Raw genomic sequence first — 15,083 nt, 5'->3', positions numbered from 1 at the left:
ACAGCAGTTGTTCTGAATGGAGTCCGCGGACGTAGGTATACTGTGTAACTACGGGTATACATGTAATCATACAAAGAAGCACTACACCGTGCAAACTTGCCGTCTACGAACCACCCGCGGCCCTACTCATAAAAAAGCTTTTCAAAGGCCCCATTGCATCCACAGCCCTCAATCCCAAGCTCCTCAGTCCAACAATCGGTCCCGAGTCCACGCTATACAATCGATGCAGCTTGTCACACACACCCAGCATAGCATTGTTCTCTGCATACCGCGCACTATTATAACTCTCCAGCGCAAGCGTAGACCCTACATCCTGCCCCGTCTGCACAGCGTGCGAAATCGTGCGCACGAGCGCTGCTGCATCGCCTTGGCCCTGGTTCAGACCTTGGCCTGCGAGGGGGTGAATGGTGTGCGCTGCGTCGCCGACTAGTGCCACGCGCTCGCCCGTATAGGTATCTGCATGGCGCATGCGAAGGGGGAAGGAAGCGACGGTACCGGCTTGTACGTTGGTGGCTCGCATTGGGATCGCGCGAGTATCGACGGGTGTGTGTTTTTCGCGCCATGCAACTTCTTCCTGCTGGCCTGAGGATAGTGTGTGCAGGTACTCTAGGTCTGTGGGAGAGAGTCTGAAGCCGGCGTTGACCATGGCTATAAAGTCGTTGGGTGAGAGCGTCTTGAGCTTTGCGGCCCGCTCGGGGGTGGTACTCCACACGAGGGTGGACATGTTGCCCGGAAGGGGCAGCATGGCAATGGGGCCTGTTGGGAGGAAGCGCTGGTATGCGATTTTGTGGTCTGGGCCGCCCCAGCCAGGACCTTCGAGGGTGAGGCTTGCTACAACGCCGTGGCGGGCGTAGTCGAAGCCTCGTGACTCGATGCCGGCAAAGGTGCGTACGGGGCTGTTTGCGCCGTCTGCACCGACAAGGAGCCTTGCGGCTAGTGTCTTGCCATTGGAGAGGGTGAGGATGGGCCACGAGGAGAAGTCCATGTTATCGGTGTCTGCACCTAGGTCTATGGAGTCGACCTTGGAGGATATGAAGAAGTCGACGCCTCCCAATTCCTCCAATCGACTGAGGAGGGTCGAGACAGTATTGACATTTTCAATCATATATGCGATAGTGGTGGGTCTTGCGGGATTGCGAGGCGTAAGGAGTGGGCGGGCATTGTCCCAGTCGAAGGAGATGCGTGCATCAGTCACTCCGTCCCATACCTGCATCTCCTGGTATGGCTGTACTCGGGCGGCATTGACGTGGGACCATGCTCCAATTTCTACAACAAAAAAGTCAGAGACTGATGTTCAATTACTATAAATCCAAATCGTACCCTGCAGGTTCCTAACTGAAGCTGGCGTTAGCGAACTACATCTGTTGGAGAAGCTGTCCAGCGTCGCATCCTTTTGCAATCGATTTTTGTTTAGATCTTGACCTTCAATCAGAGCGATCTTTAATCCGCTCGTAATGGGGGACGCTTTCAGTCCCGCCAGAAGACTCAATCCTGCGGGACCGCCGCCGACACAGACGACATCGTAGACTTCTGGAGCGCCTGCGGAGTTCGAAGCAAACCGCTGTTGAGGTCGCGTGCGAATGATGACTGCCGATCGCGACGACAGAGTCCTGGGCACTCCCAACAAGATTCGCGAAGGCATCAGGAGCCCAGTACTAGAGGCGAAGCATGGGGGTAATGCGATGGATTGACGGACTATCAAAGGCTAAGATGATGGTGTCATTGAACGCGAAGCATCTCATGTTTGCCGTGTTTGCATCACCAACTTCCTATTCTGTACTAGCTTATGGGAATGGATGACATAAGCTCCTTTCTTGCGTTAGTCAGCATCAACGTCGGCCCGACCCTACTTCCCCACAAACGTCCCCCGACAACAGCCTCCACTTTTTCTCTCAACCTCAGTTCGGCTCCCCATCGTCGTCATTCGACATGGATTTCTATTCATGAATTGGGCGATTTTGAAATTCCAAGTCTCATCCAGTACGGTGATCTATCGTGACCTTGCCCAGATGCAGTCAAAGCAGCCTGATCATCATGTCTTTTTTCGCTATCGACCCGCAATGCTTCCATGGTACTCGCACAGTCCGTCGCCGTGCAGGTTTGCAAGTCTAACGGACTTCTGGGAGATTCTGCAGGTGGAAAAACACATTCTGATCGCGTGTAAAGCACCGCTTGCATCTCAATGCTGGATTGATGAGTCCAGGTTTCCTCATTATACTGGCGATGACACTGTTGTCCATAAGATAGACTCCCATGGCATTTCAAAAGGTGTTATGTGGGCTATTGAAGAGGTTCTTTACTTACTGGAAGCATCGGCACCTAGTCCTGCACCCAGTTCGCCGACCAAGGTTCCTACAAGCTAGATGCATCATCGATACATATCTTACAACCGTAACTAGCCTAACTGGATCAACACATGAGAACCGCACCCCTCCCATTCGATGGTGAAAAGTCTCCGATCCCCGTTATGCTATGGCCCGTCCCGAAACTCAATCCTTTTGACCATTTGAGGCTAGGGGGGCATTGCGACTGATTATCTTCCTACATCAGCACGTATCGTTTTTCCCTCAGATGAACCATTGCAGTAATCCAATTGAGGTCTAGTATCAGGCTACCGTAGCAACCCATTGAGATCCATGGTTGATACCCAATAGGAGCGTATTGGCTGCTACCTCCTGTTTACAATGTGCTTAAATAGTCAAGTACTGCGCTTTCCGCCTATCCGAGTGTACCCCAACCCTGACCGCGCCTTGTATTTCCACTGAAGCCTATCTCGTACTACATTTCAAATTATCACCAGGATCATACACGTGCCAAGTCGAGCACCTCGAGCTATTCTCACCTACAGAGTATCATGGCTGAGCAGTTGTCTAAAGAACAGGATACTCGGTCATCTGAGGTCCCATCTTGCGGATTTGCGTCTGCCACTGATGAAGATTATGCAAAATCCGCGCATTCTTCAAGGCCCGCATTGAAACGACGTCGAAAATACACTTTACAAAATTCATTCTCCAACCGCTTCAAGCGTCGACGCCTCAGCAGCGATGGAAGCAGCTCAGTCGACTTATCCGCTTCATCACCACCTCTCTATGACAATGCCTATCCAGACCTCTCGTCCAAAAGCACCAATTCCTCGTCATCCCAAATCCCAACACCCTCGGAGCCAGCCTCAACTCAACATGGTTTCTCCCACCGAACCTCCCTCATCGCACACTTCCTCCACAAACTCACCCGGCCCCTAAACTGCATACCCACGAGCTCCTCCACCTCCAAAGAAACTCCCGTCATCATCCCTCCCCATATCCGCGAAGGCGCCCTCGCCGCAAACCTCTACCCAACAACTATATCCTACTCCGATCATGCCCTCCATGACCACCTCTACAGCAACCTCGCCCATGTCGGCATGGCCTCCTTTCCACACGTGACATCCTACCTCGACGCCAGCTCCCCTTCCGGACCAAGTAACTACTACGAGCGCGCCGACTTCCGCAACTTCCGCGCCCGATACCGCGATGAAAGCTCGCAACTAGCCCCCGGGGTGCGCGATGAATACCGAAACCCACTGAGTCCCATGCGCTCCACCAACCGCGACGCAAGCGGCAACTCGCGCCGCTGGTCTGGTCTTCCTCCCGGTACGCCGGGGCTCTCTGGAAAGAGGGTTTCAAAATCCCCTGCGCACCATCACCGCCAGGCCGCGGCGAATGGAAATGTCCTGGAGCCTTTGGCGCAGGTAGTTCCACGGGCCCCGGATACTTCGCCAGATGTTGCGTGTTATCAACCTACTGGATATCCTGGGCTTGCTCCGCCAGCGCCATATGCTCCAGGCACGAATGGTAAGGGTAAGAGTGCGGGGCCTGCTACAAGGAGCGAGAGAACCACATCGTACGCGCAAAGCCGCTTCAGCAGTAGTTCTCTATCCGAGCAGATTTCCGTGCTCGAATTGCCGTTGTCCATGACGACGGCTTCGGTTGGGGGCAAGGGGAGAACGCCGTTGCTACCTGCGAGACTGGACACTGCGGCTTCGCGATCGGAGCGGTCGTCGTCGTCTTTGACGTTTGTTACGGGTGTTTCGGGGCAAGCATCGGGTTCGGGGGCGAGTTCGGGTGGGGAGGAAGAGGGCGAGGGTGAGAGACAGGGCGGGGAGGGTGATTGTGTGGATGATGACGGGGCGTCTGTTTCTTCGGCATGCACGACGCATACGACTTTGCACCATCCTGTTTCTCTTCCGAGACAGAGTTCCCATTTACACTCCAACCTCTCTCTTCACAACCACGCCAACTCTTCTACCCCCACCCCCACCACTACAACATCCACCACTACATCCACAACCACACCTACAATCCAACCCCCATCAACTCGCCGCTCCTCCCTCCGCAGAATCCCCTCCCTCCACCACCTCCGCGCCCTCTCCGCCACTTCACAACTAGCATCCAGTACCGCACCCCCCGAACCCGAAACACACAGCGAAAGTACGGATTCTACACCTGTGCAAACAGGCACCGCTACGGCAACAGCTGTTACCATGACCACAGGTACAGCCGCAAATGCAGTCACAGCTGCAGGTCCAGGTCCAGGTACGGCTAGAGTCCTGCATATTCAGCGCGCGCTCGAGGTCAGGGGGTGTGAGGGTGCGCCGACGATTCGCGTTGTGCGGGTTGAGGATGAGGGGGAGGGGGGTGCTTGAGTGGTGGTGGAGTTGGGTTGATTGGTTTTTCTTCGATTTATTATTGCGTGCGTGGTTTTATGGGGAATACGGCTTGCGCTGAGATTGTCAAGTTGTGCTTTACTTTCTTGTCCGGGATGTTTTTTTTTGGGGGGGGTTTTGGCTTTGGCTTTGGACAGCTGCGAGACATGGCAGTGCCGTTCAGAGCAAGTTGGAGGGTGGTTATGGTGAGATGCAGATGATTTGGAGTGTTGTCTTGCCTTATCCCGCTTTATCCTGTTCAATTCTTTTCTTTTCTTTTTGTTTCCTTTTTATTGAAAACAGACACCTGTGCGAAAGATTCCCTTGTCCTTTAATCCCCGATCCTATCTAGTCTATGGAAATACCGATATATCCAACCTCTTCACCGTCTTCAGCATCTCGAGATACCAAGCCTGCAAGTTGGAACCGCTCAAGGCTAAACGCTTGAGATTCTGGGTTTGTTTTGGAGGATTCGGGTGCGCAGGTGTGAGATGTTGGGCGGTTTGCGCGTAGAGTAGGGAGGGGGAATACTGCAAGTTACAGATCCACACACATATCTTGCATTGAATCATTTATAGCTAAATATATTACCATGAATCCTAACTATACCATCTACCTCCCCACCTCCCCCCTCCCTCCTCGTTTACTTTCTAGAGAGCCCATCTTCCCTCCCAATCACCCACAAACAACCACCCTCTCCACCCTAACCCTCTCCCCCTTCCCCCTCGCCTCATCCTCCAAATCCCCCTCCCCAAGCACCAACGCCTTACCCACAAGCCGCCACCTCTGCACCCCCGGCACGCCAACAGGCTGCAGAATCCACGCGCGCAGCGGTATACACGAAGACGCGAGGAGATGAGTGGGAATGGCGATGCGTAGCTGATGTTGTTGCTCGGGGTTGGCGGTGCGGAAATACTGGTTACACGTCATTGAATTGATGAAGGCGAAGTCGGGGCGGGGGCGGGGGCTGTATTCGGTGCGGAAGGTGTGGAGGCCGATGTAGTACATTGATCGGGGGTCGGATAGCCAGGTGAGGAACAAGGCGGCGTCGTGCGGGGTGAAAGTGTGTGAGGACTGCGAGATGCCGAGGAGGGTTGAGATGGGGAAAAGCTGGGTGAGGAAGCGGGTTGCTGGGACGGTGAAGGTGGGGTTTGGGGAGAGGTTTTTAAAGGCGCCGGTGTTGTAGTTTGGGCTGATGATATCGTTTTGGATTTGGGTCCATAGGCGGGTTGTGAATCGGGCGCCGCTTAGGATGCAGCCTGCTAGGAAGCGGCGGCGGGGCAGGTCGAGGTCGGTTTCGGAGTACGAGTAGATGGACATGACGCGACTTGCTGCGGCTGAGATGTGGGTGGCTGGTGGGGTGGTGGGGATTGTGTGGGGGAAAATGGTGTAGGTGGGTGCGAGATGCTGGGGTTTGATGGACTCCCAGGGTGCGTCGAGGAAGAGCATGTCGAGTTCGATTTGGGCGGGCTGGATCTGATGGATGCCGGTGAGGGTTTGGATTTTGAAGCCGGGGATTGTGATGTCGTTCATGACTGTGTGTTTGGATAGCCAGGTCGGGTTTCCCTGGAGCCTCATAGACTGGTGATGCATCAGGGTCAAGGGCGCCGTCTCTCCAGCTGCCAGCGCGAGTAGAGTACTTAGATAGAATATCTCGTCTGTAGACCCCAGACCTGGACCTACATATGCTAGACCCAAGCCACACAAATTCATCATGATACTAAGACGATCTTCCAAGAGACTGCTGCCCATGTCGCTAACTCCATTGTGTCGGGCCATGATGCTGCTTCTCCACCCTCTTTCCTGATCCTGAGACTTCAATCCCACGCCAGCGAAGATGGCTTGCCCCTTGACCCAGCCAGACGCGTTGGGGAGTACGTACGCTGCGCTTCCCATGAGCAGCTGCAGATTCACCCACTTAATCTTCACGGTCGTGTCGTTGGGCCCGCACAGTATAAACGTCGCATTGTATCTACCGTCAGACTGGCGTTTGTCCGTCCACGGCTGATGCACACTGAATTCATGGAAACACCATGCCCGACTCCACCACCGGGCCCCATCCACTTTGTCATAGAAACTTGCAAAAACAGCGACATCATCCGGTTCAAAGTTCCACGTCCGGTCAAAAGAGCGAGTGAAGATGTCGTACTTTTGGACAAGCCTAATCTCCTGTTCGTCGAGAAGCACGTCTTCGAGCAGAATGACCAGGCGTAAGCAAGAGCGGTAAATGATGTCCATGGCGGCAACCGAGGCTCGCTTGTCCGCAGATGAGGATTGATCAATGCATAATTGATCCATCCAAATTCCCACACGGGGATGAGGCTTCTCGGTCCATATGGCGTCTACAATTGACTTTTTGACGGGCCAGACATCGTGGCATCCAGAGTCTCCTGGCTGGAAGTCGGGAGAATGCCAACAGTACGATATGGCGAGGAACTGTCTGGCGTACAGTCCAGCCTCGTCAAAAGCGCATAGATGCTCATTGGGATAGACGAGTCGGAAGGGAGTGGACAGAATAGTGGAGGGAGATCGTAGTGTGAACAAGGCTGCGGTGGCAGGATTCCATTTTTGCAGGTTCTGTAGAATGGTGGAGGTTTGTTGGTGACTTTTGTCGAGGTCTGATAGTGCTTCTGAAAAGATTTCGTCTTTGTTGGCAGAAGAGAGTGTTAGTTGAAACATGGATGGGCCAAGCGGATGGTGGGTCGCCTCTCGGCATGGAAGATCGCAGGTGACATGGGGGCCATCATTTCTAGATGTCTCTGACATGCTTCTGGTCTTAAGTGGGGGGTAATAGTCCACGATAGTGACATCAAAACAGGGTAAAGGCCATTGTTTTGGGAACACCCTGGATCAGACTCGGGTAGGATATCCTCTGACCACTCTCTTACACATGTGTGTAGTGCGCAAGAATCCCAAGCCAAATCAACAGGCTGATCGAGGTTGTGAGATGAAGTTAGGCGACCGGACCCTGGGATATTCCTCGTCAACTCAATTCAGCCTAGCGCCCCCGCATCTGACGGGTGCATGTCAGCTCAGGTGTCTTCAGGAAGGCAGCGAACGAATGCCGGAAAACTAGTTGTGCATCAACACCACCTCATAAATCTTCATATTACAACTCGGTCGCTACCTATCGGCCGCCTAAATGCTGACGAAAAAACAACAACAAAGCTCCATCCCAAACCGACCCCTCATATAAGTACGCCTTTTGCGTGGACATTAAACATGGACGAGTGGAGGCCTCGCGTAGCCTCTTGAAATAAGGAGCGAGATGATAGCCCAAGACTTGTGGGGTATAATGATAGACATGAAAGGATTGTGATACAACATGGATCTGCGAACCGCTATGCAATGCAAAAAAACTGTGGACAATGAAGTAGAAGGAGCGGGACTGTGCCGACTCTTCAGCTCAAGGGATGTGGTAGACTGCGTATTCCTGTGGGCAGGAAGGCTAAGGGGGTAGCGAGGCTAAAAGGGCGATCCAAGATGTTTGACTACAAGAGGATAGCGAAACCGAGGAATACGCTGCCAAACACGGCGGCCAAGCTCAGGCCAGCATTGGGCACGAAGCCCGTGGATGCAGCGCCCGTGTTGCCCGAGGAGCTACTCCCTGTAGGCTGTTGTCCACCGAACCCAGTGATGGGAATCGAATTCGTCGCGGAGGCGCCACCGGTTGGACCGGCAGTGGCCGTCGAGGAGAGGGATGCATTACCCAAAAAGGGGCTTTGTGCACCGCAGGGATGATCGGATCTGAGTCATGGGAGTTAGCCACGGATTCCTAATTCACTACTCGCACGTTGCACCAGAGAAGGGAGAGAAAAAGAGAAAGGGAAGGCATACCGGCACTTGGACTGGCAGGTGTTGTCGCCTCGGCAGTTTGCAACGCAGTTGTTTCCCCACTCCTGGCAGATGAAGAAAGGGAGGGTCTGCGAGTACTGTGTGACATTGGGTACTACGCCGTTTTCGCAAACGCAAGTGTAGGTCAGAGCTGTAGAGTCGCAAGAGTTTTCTTCGGTAGACATGGAGGTAACGCCTGGTTGTTGGAGGCAGATGAGGGGACATTGGGCGATGTTTTGGTCACACCAGAAAGCTGGAAGAGAGAGTGTTAGCATGCGTGTGTTCGAGACAGGCTCTGAGGGAGTGGGCGCAAAGACATACTTCTGTCAGACTCTGAGACGGTGTTTGGGTCAATGGTGTAGGGGTAGTTTTGCTGCGAGGTAGTCTGGGCCGAGCTGAAACCAGCGAGGGCGGCAGTGCCGAGGGCGAGGATGGAGGCGTGCATCGTGAGAAGATGATGTTGATGTGGGTGTATGATGGATTGGTGGAGGTGAGGTCGAGGAAGAAGAATACGGTGAATTTATTCTAGGAGATGCTACAGAGGAATGGGTCAGCAACGTGGCGTCAGAAGAAAGGTGTCTCGGTTGCCATTGAAACGGCTGGAATGCACTTACGCGTCTGAGGGTTGGTGTGCAGGCGAGAAGTGAGAGGCGAGGAGAGGATTAGACGAGGATGGATGGGTCAAGCAGTATTTCTAGCCAGCAACGACGGTGGGGTCTGGCAATCAAGGTGATTTTCCTTGGCACGGTGTAACTGAAAGTCTTCCCAGCGAAGGTGCAGGCGTAGGCGTTGCAAGAAGACGAAGAGGCTGGAAGATGCTGGCTAGCCGGGTGTCGGTATATAAAGGGAGCTGCATGGTATAACAAGTAGTGCCAACTATAAGACGGGAAGTCAGTGAACTAACACCGTAGTGTGAGATCGGGACCAGGCGCACGATCTGGCGCGTGCGGCCTGTCCCCCAGCCTGCACATGTCGAACGCTACCTGGGTACAGTTACCGCGGCTCCATCGGGCGTCGAGGGCGAGTCAGAGCAAAGGCAAGCTTCACCGACTTTGCCCTTGGTTGCGGTGGTGTGGTGGTGCAATGCGTGGTGAATGAGTCGATGGGGGTTCATGTGTCGGGGAAAAAACAAGGTCCAGTCTTCGGGCGCCGGGGGTAACGAGAACGAGAGCGAGGATGATGACAGTGAGAGAGGGAGAGAGGGAGAGAGTGAGAGAGGGAGTGATACGGACGGAACTGGTGTGGACGGGAGAGAAAAGTCAACTTTGCGAGCGTTCAGCTCTTGTCGCTGTGTGTATTGTAACACATTTTGCGGTTGTTGAGGTTTGTGTGCTGCCACCGCTTCAGGGGCATTGGCCACTCACAGCCCCCCGTTCTGCCAGCACCGTTGCCTGATTACCGTGTATTGTACTGTATACCTGGTACAATACAGTATTTTTGCACCTCCAAACACGAAACCAGGGTCCCTGCGCGCATCCGAGGGGCGAGGGCGAGAACAAACGAACGAGGCGACCTCAAGATACCTCTTACGATCAAAGTGCGTGCTGGGCCACCCCTCGGCCCTTTTCCAGCTCCAACCTAGTTCCCTCGCACGTATTCTGTAAGTGTCAAGTTGTAGTCAGTTATTTGATCCTCCCAGCCGCCGAGCAACTTGTTGGCTTGCACACTACCTACTCTAGAGTACACTATCACCCTTGTCCTGCCCTGTCCTGTCCTGTCCTGTCCTGTCCTGTCGCAGCATCTCACTTGACCATCAACGATTCTCTTGCTGCCTACCTATCCCCTTCCTCCTCACCTTTTCCTCATTCTATTGTCTTCTCAAAAAGGACACGCACGCACACCACCACCTGCACTCTTCCCTCTGCACAACCCTCCCAGCCAGCCCACCGCTTTCCAGTCTTGACACGCCACCCGCCGAGCCCCGCTACTGTAAATGGATGGAGCCGGCGGTCGATGAAACTGTCCACCAGCCATCCCCATCGCCTGGCTGCGACGACTATGCTCATGGTGAGGGGGCAAACCCCGCCACTACCATTACTACTATTGACAACACCACTGCTACTACCTCCAACACTGCTGCTGCCGCCGCCGCCGCCGCCGCCGCCGCCGCCGCCGCCGTCGGCGCTGAGACTGCGGATGCGGCCGGTCCTTCTGGCCGCCCAGAACGCAACAGTGTAGTGCCACCATACTGGCGGAAACACGATCGCAATCCTAGTCGGGTGAGCTCCTACTCGACCAGCGACAACGGTCATCCGACGCCTATTGGTCTTGAGGACCATACGGACGAAGGCTCCGACCAGTGCAAGGTGCTGTGGGCCAAGAGCGTAACCATTGATGATTACGTGGTGGTCAGTGGGACCGCGCCTGGGCTGGGTGCCTATGTGGTTTGGAATTGCACGGTAGAGACGCTCGATGTGAGTACACAGTATTTCCACCCCCCCCCCCCCCCCACCAGAATAGGGTGGAATACAGCAATGCGAAGAGGTGCAGATGCGGGTGGCTGGCATGTGTTTGGGGGTTGAATGATTTGATCGTGAAACCACTTGAGCTAACGTAACGCCATCCAGGGTGGACCCATGAAGATACGGAAAAGGTGGGTTGAACAAGGCTTTTGAAAGGCGAATTGGACCACCACCACTTCACCCCCCCCCCCGCCCCCGCCTGCTAGCCACTAACTTGCGATGCCCGCAACATGCAGATACTCGGAGTTTGAAGATCTCCGTGCCAAGCTTGCTCAGACGTTCCCTCAGGCCGTGGGCTCGTTGCCGCAGTTTCCTCCCAAATCCGTCATCTGTAAGTGCAGAATCGAAGAATCCAATACTCGGTTGCAGTGCATCCCCCGCCCCCCCTCGTATTGTAGACACTGTACACCCTGCTCCCCACTCGCCACGCTCCCCAAGGCTGTACATGGAGATTGTACTTTTGTCTATACGGTCCAAAGTGCTGACTCGGTTGTGCCGCACCACTCAGCTCGGTTCCGGCCCAGGTTTCTAGAAAAGCGCAGGCAAGGTCTTGCCTTCTTCCTCAAGTAAGTCTGTCGCCCATGGGTTTCCCGAAGCCGTCTTGGGCCCAACGTCGGCTATCGATAAGGATGCGGCGCTAGTGGAGAGGGAGCCTGCAAGCTGCAAGTGTTTCTGAACCGACGACTGACGGGCTCTTCTATTTTTAGCTGCGTCTTGCTCAACCCGGAGTTTGCTGGATCGCCCGTGTTGAAGGAGTTTTTGTTCTCGTGATGGGATCGGTTGCAGTGGCCACGATTCAATATAGAGTAATGCACAAGTGGGAGTACGACGGAGCTTGGATAGTGTTGGGTGTGGTGTGGGGGTGTCAGGTGGCGGGACAGAGGTCTCTCGGGTGATATTCTTCCATTGTACGGTACCATGAATATACAAACCCTACTAGAGTTGAACAACTACTGTGCCTACTGCGCCTACTCTACGGTGCCTACACTCCTGTTCATCCAAGCGGTTCGTGTCAGCAATGATCTCTCAAGGGCCCGCCAGTGGGACAATGGTGGTTGTGCATTTTCCCACATTCAAGGCCGCTGATTGGCTGACAATTGGCTGTGGCGTCGACCTTGTCCCTCGCTTTTTCGCCGTTGGCTGACATTCGATTCGCTGCCTCTCGTCCAGAAATTGGTTGCTGGACCGTCTGAAGACCAGCAAGGCTGCATGGCTCGATTGTGAAGCTTAATCCAACCTCGCGACTCGTGTTTGCAAATCTGGTTGCCGTGGGTAGGGTAGCGTGTCCTGTACCAAGAGCCTCCTACTCTCTGGTACAGAAGCTCGCCGGCCCAGACAGCGCGAACGAGCGTTGAGTTGCTGCGCGAGTTGACGGACCCCCTCGCCCCCCCCCCCCCCCTTTAACCCAACAGCCCTCTCTCGCTCAACTCTGCCATTCGCGTTTCGCCTTTGAGCCCGCTCCCATGCCCAAGGAAAGCCCAGCGCGACAAGACGATTTGCCCAGAGGCAGCTGAAGCAGAAACAGAGCACCAAGACGGTGAACTGAGAACAGAGAGGCAAGGAGAGAGAAGATGAGCTGAAGAGACGCGCTGCTCTGGCCCTGCTCACTGACTGACACCATGGCCAACGTTGCGCGGCCGCCGCTGCGCCAGACACGACTCACCTTTTCCCCCGTTGTCGCGCCCAATGACGACGCCCACCACCACAGCCCCAACACCAACAACAACACCACCACCAGCGCCAACACTCGCAATAGCCAGCTCCCCCAAAAGACGGCCCTTTCCCCCCGTCGTTCCTCGCGCACCAGCCCGTTGCTTGCCCTCGCCAGCGATGCAAAGCCCGTCCAGCAGCTGGTCTACACGGCTGCCACAGCTGCTGCACCGCCGCCCACTCGCACTCGCACTCGCACTCGCACTCGCACTCGCACGCCCACATGCACATCCACGCCTGCGCCTGCGCCTGCGCCTGCCCACACCACCACCAACCCCAGGAAGCGGCCAGCGACGGCGCTGAGCAGCCCTGAGCCCACCACCGATACCAGACCTCCGCCCACCAAAGTCACCGTCACACAACCACAATCCCATGGCGACCTTATGCGCATTCCCAATGGTCTTGGCGGTGCTGCGCCCCCGGTCGGCATAGGCGCCCGCCAAGGTCCCCCGACGACGACGACGACGACGACGACATCGCAGGACAAGAGGAGCCTGAGGAGCCACGATGGCGGCTCGCGGCTGAAGAGTGACCTCCCCACCTACTTTGCCAATTATGACGAGGTCATTGCAGGCCTGCCTCAGTCGTCGGGTAGGTTCACGCCTTGTCCATTGCGGTCATACCAGACCAGCTGCTAATCCTGGCATGTATATCCTCATATAGACCTCCTCGACCTCGACACCCGCATACTCATCGTCGACGAGCCTCTCAAACCCAGAAGCTCGTCCAATACCCCACGCACATCGGTCAGCCCCACACGCTCACGGAAAGCGCGGCCACCCACCCCGTCCCGTTGCACGTCGTCGTCGTCGAACCCCGCTACAGCACCCCTCCAGTCTTGTACATCCTTCCAAGTCCTCGACTACACCAAAATCGCCAAAGACATCCACTCCGATACCACCCCCGACTCTCCCGACCCCCTCGCTGATTCCTTCTTCTTCGCCAGTCACCGGCGTGCAGAGCGCAAAGAGAAGCAGCTGCGCAACATTGAGAAAGAGCGCGCGATGCACGAGAAAGTCCAACTCGAGCGTCTCCTCGACGGCCTCCAGGGCCCAGACTGGCTCAAAGTCATGGGCATCACCGGCGTAACGGACGGTGAACGCAAAGACTGGGAGCCCAAGCGCGACTATTTTGTCCGCGAAGTCGAGGCCCTCGTCGACAAATTCCGCGTGTGGAAAGAGGAAGAAAAACGACTGCGAGCGGAAAAGGAAGCCGCCCTTGCCGCAGCAGACGAAACTTCCGACGACGAGGATGATGAAGAAGAAGAAGAAGAAGGCAGCGACGACGCATCAGAAACCGTGGCTCTGCACTCTCGCCCCACGACACACTCTCAACGCTCCCAGCCCACCAAACTCCCCTCTCCCCCCAAACCCCGCCGACCTCCCCAGCCCCACGGCTTCCTACTCCCCGTCCTGCCCCCAGAGTCCTTGGCCCCATTTGTCTCATTTTACGCGAAACCGCATTTGCGGGCTGCGGCGCTCGGGAAGCATCGCCATGGCCGGAACGCGAGTGCGTTTGGGGTGCCGGTGCCCGAGTGGGAGGAGAGGGAGTTTGAGCTGCCTGAGGAGTTGCTGGGCGAGCATGTGTTGCGGGATAGTGCGAGGCGAAGGCGGAGGCGGAAGAGGGAGAGTGGGGTTGGTGGGGGGGCGGGGAAGGAGTGAGGGGGAGGGGTTCTGTTGTTTGTGGTTATACCCTCTTTTCTATGCTCTTCTTTCTTCTCTTCTTCTTCTTCTTCTTTCCTTGCGGCTCTTTTCCTTCCTCTCTGGTTTTTGCGGTCCTCCCTGGCTGCCCTTATACTCGGGATATCATTCATCTGATAGGCATAGGATTGTTGAATGGCAATGGCAATGCCAAAAATAGAATCATGCATTCCGGCGTAGCATATACCCGTTGCTTGCCTCCTCTTTTCTTCATTCTTCAAACATAGCGGCTTCTTCATGTGCTGTATTCTGTGCTGCATGTGAGATGGATGACTGCTTTTCACTCTTTTTTAAACATGGGTTTTTGGTGTTAGGTTAGGGCTGGGGATGGGGGGAATATACAAAGCTTTGATCGCGTATAGCGAAATTGAGATGTTGCCCTGGGAACTGTGTGAGCTTGGGTCCTGTCGTCGGTGGACTGGGGGCGGCAGACTTCGTGCAAAAAGGAGTGGCGTGCCGGTCCATGGGCTAGATTTCTTTGCTAGATATCAGCTAGATGCAAGGAGGTATACAAGTACACCGTCACGTCTAATGTAGGAGTCCATTTCTGCTCTTTGGCACAAAACTAGAGCAGCAACAAAAACAAAAAAACATACAACAGCGGGGATTCGCCAGTGGTCACCCACCTGACTACTAATCCGCCGGTACACTGCTTGAGTTCAGCTGAGCGAACGGGAAGCTCTATTTTCAGTG

The 15,083-nt window shown here is 55.1% G+C and overlaps 8 protein-coding genes across 8 annotated transcripts; 4 read left to right on the top strand and 4 right to left on the bottom strand.

Moving 5' to 3' along the window:
• Positions 1-103: 103 nt before the first annotated feature.
• On the bottom strand, positions 104-1,642 carry IAQ61_004048 (uncharacterized protein; the record flags this gene model as incomplete). Its single annotated transcript, XM_066096181.1, has 2 exons — positions 104-1,266; positions 1,321-1,642. 2 exons carry the CDS (start codon positions 1,640-1,642, stop codon positions 104-106), a joined length of 1,485 nt encoding a protein of 494 aa, XP_065953499.1.
• Positions 1,581-2,363, top strand: IAQ61_004047 (uncharacterized protein; the record flags this gene model as incomplete). Its single annotated transcript, XM_066096180.1, has 2 exons — positions 1,581-1,674; positions 1,903-2,363. The coding sequence occupies 2 exons, from the start codon at positions 1,581-1,583 to the stop codon at positions 2,361-2,363; spliced, it is 555 nt and encodes a 184-aa protein (XP_065953498.1).
• A 491-nt stretch (positions 2,364-2,854) lies between these two features.
• On the top strand, positions 2,855-4,684 carry IAQ61_004046 (uncharacterized protein; the record flags this gene model as incomplete). Its single annotated transcript, XM_003838653.2, has 1 exon — positions 2,855-4,684. One exon carries the CDS (start codon positions 2,855-2,857, stop codon positions 4,682-4,684), a length of 1,830 nt encoding a protein of 609 aa, XP_003838701.2.
• Positions 4,685-5,359: 675 nt separating this feature from the next.
• IAQ61_004045 (uncharacterized protein) lies at positions 5,360-7,450 on the bottom strand (the record flags this gene model as incomplete). Its single annotated transcript, XM_003838652.1, has 1 exon — positions 5,360-7,450. One exon carries the CDS (start codon positions 7,448-7,450, stop codon positions 5,360-5,362), a length of 2,091 nt encoding a protein of 696 aa, XP_003838700.1.
• Positions 7,451-8,175: 725 nt separating this feature from the next.
• Positions 8,176-8,963, bottom strand: IAQ61_004044 (uncharacterized protein; the record flags this gene model as incomplete). Its single annotated transcript, XM_003838651.1, has 3 exons — positions 8,176-8,431; positions 8,522-8,771; positions 8,840-8,963. 3 exons carry the CDS (start codon positions 8,961-8,963, stop codon positions 8,176-8,178), a joined length of 630 nt encoding a protein of 209 aa, XP_003838699.1.
• Positions 8,964-9,043: 80 nt separating this feature from the next.
• IAQ61_004043 (uncharacterized protein) lies at positions 9,044-9,489 on the bottom strand (the record flags this gene model as incomplete). Its single annotated transcript, XM_066096179.1, has 4 exons — positions 9,044-9,053; positions 9,133-9,212; positions 9,273-9,394; positions 9,453-9,489. 4 exons carry the CDS (start codon positions 9,487-9,489, stop codon positions 9,044-9,046), a joined length of 249 nt encoding a protein of 82 aa, XP_065953497.1.
• A 321-nt stretch (positions 9,490-9,810) lies between these two features.
• Positions 9,811-11,751, top strand: IAQ61_004042 (uncharacterized protein; the record flags this gene model as incomplete). Its single annotated transcript, XM_066096178.1, has 5 exons — positions 9,811-10,932; positions 11,086-11,111; positions 11,217-11,311; positions 11,489-11,546; positions 11,688-11,751. The coding sequence occupies exons 1-5, from the start codon at positions 10,456-10,458 to the stop codon at positions 11,749-11,751; spliced, it is 720 nt and encodes a 239-aa protein (XP_065953496.1). The 5' UTR covers positions 9,811-10,455.
• Positions 11,752-12,599: 848 nt separating this feature from the next.
• Positions 12,600-14,351, top strand: IAQ61_004041 (uncharacterized protein; the record flags this gene model as incomplete). Its single annotated transcript, XM_003838649.2, has 2 exons — positions 12,600-13,281; positions 13,354-14,351. The coding sequence occupies 2 exons, from the start codon at positions 12,600-12,602 to the stop codon at positions 14,349-14,351; spliced, it is 1,680 nt and encodes a 559-aa protein (XP_003838697.2).
• Between the last annotated feature and the right edge of the window lie 732 nt (positions 14,352-15,083).

The sequence above is a fragment of the Plenodomus lingam genome, assembly GCF_022343315.1.
Source record: "Plenodomus lingam strain CAN1 chromosome Unknown contig_19, whole genome shotgun sequence".
NCBI classification, from domain to species: domain Eukaryota; kingdom Fungi; phylum Ascomycota; class Dothideomycetes; order Pleosporales; family Leptosphaeriaceae; genus Plenodomus; species Plenodomus lingam.
This window is presented reverse-complemented; position numbering and strand designations above follow the sequence as displayed.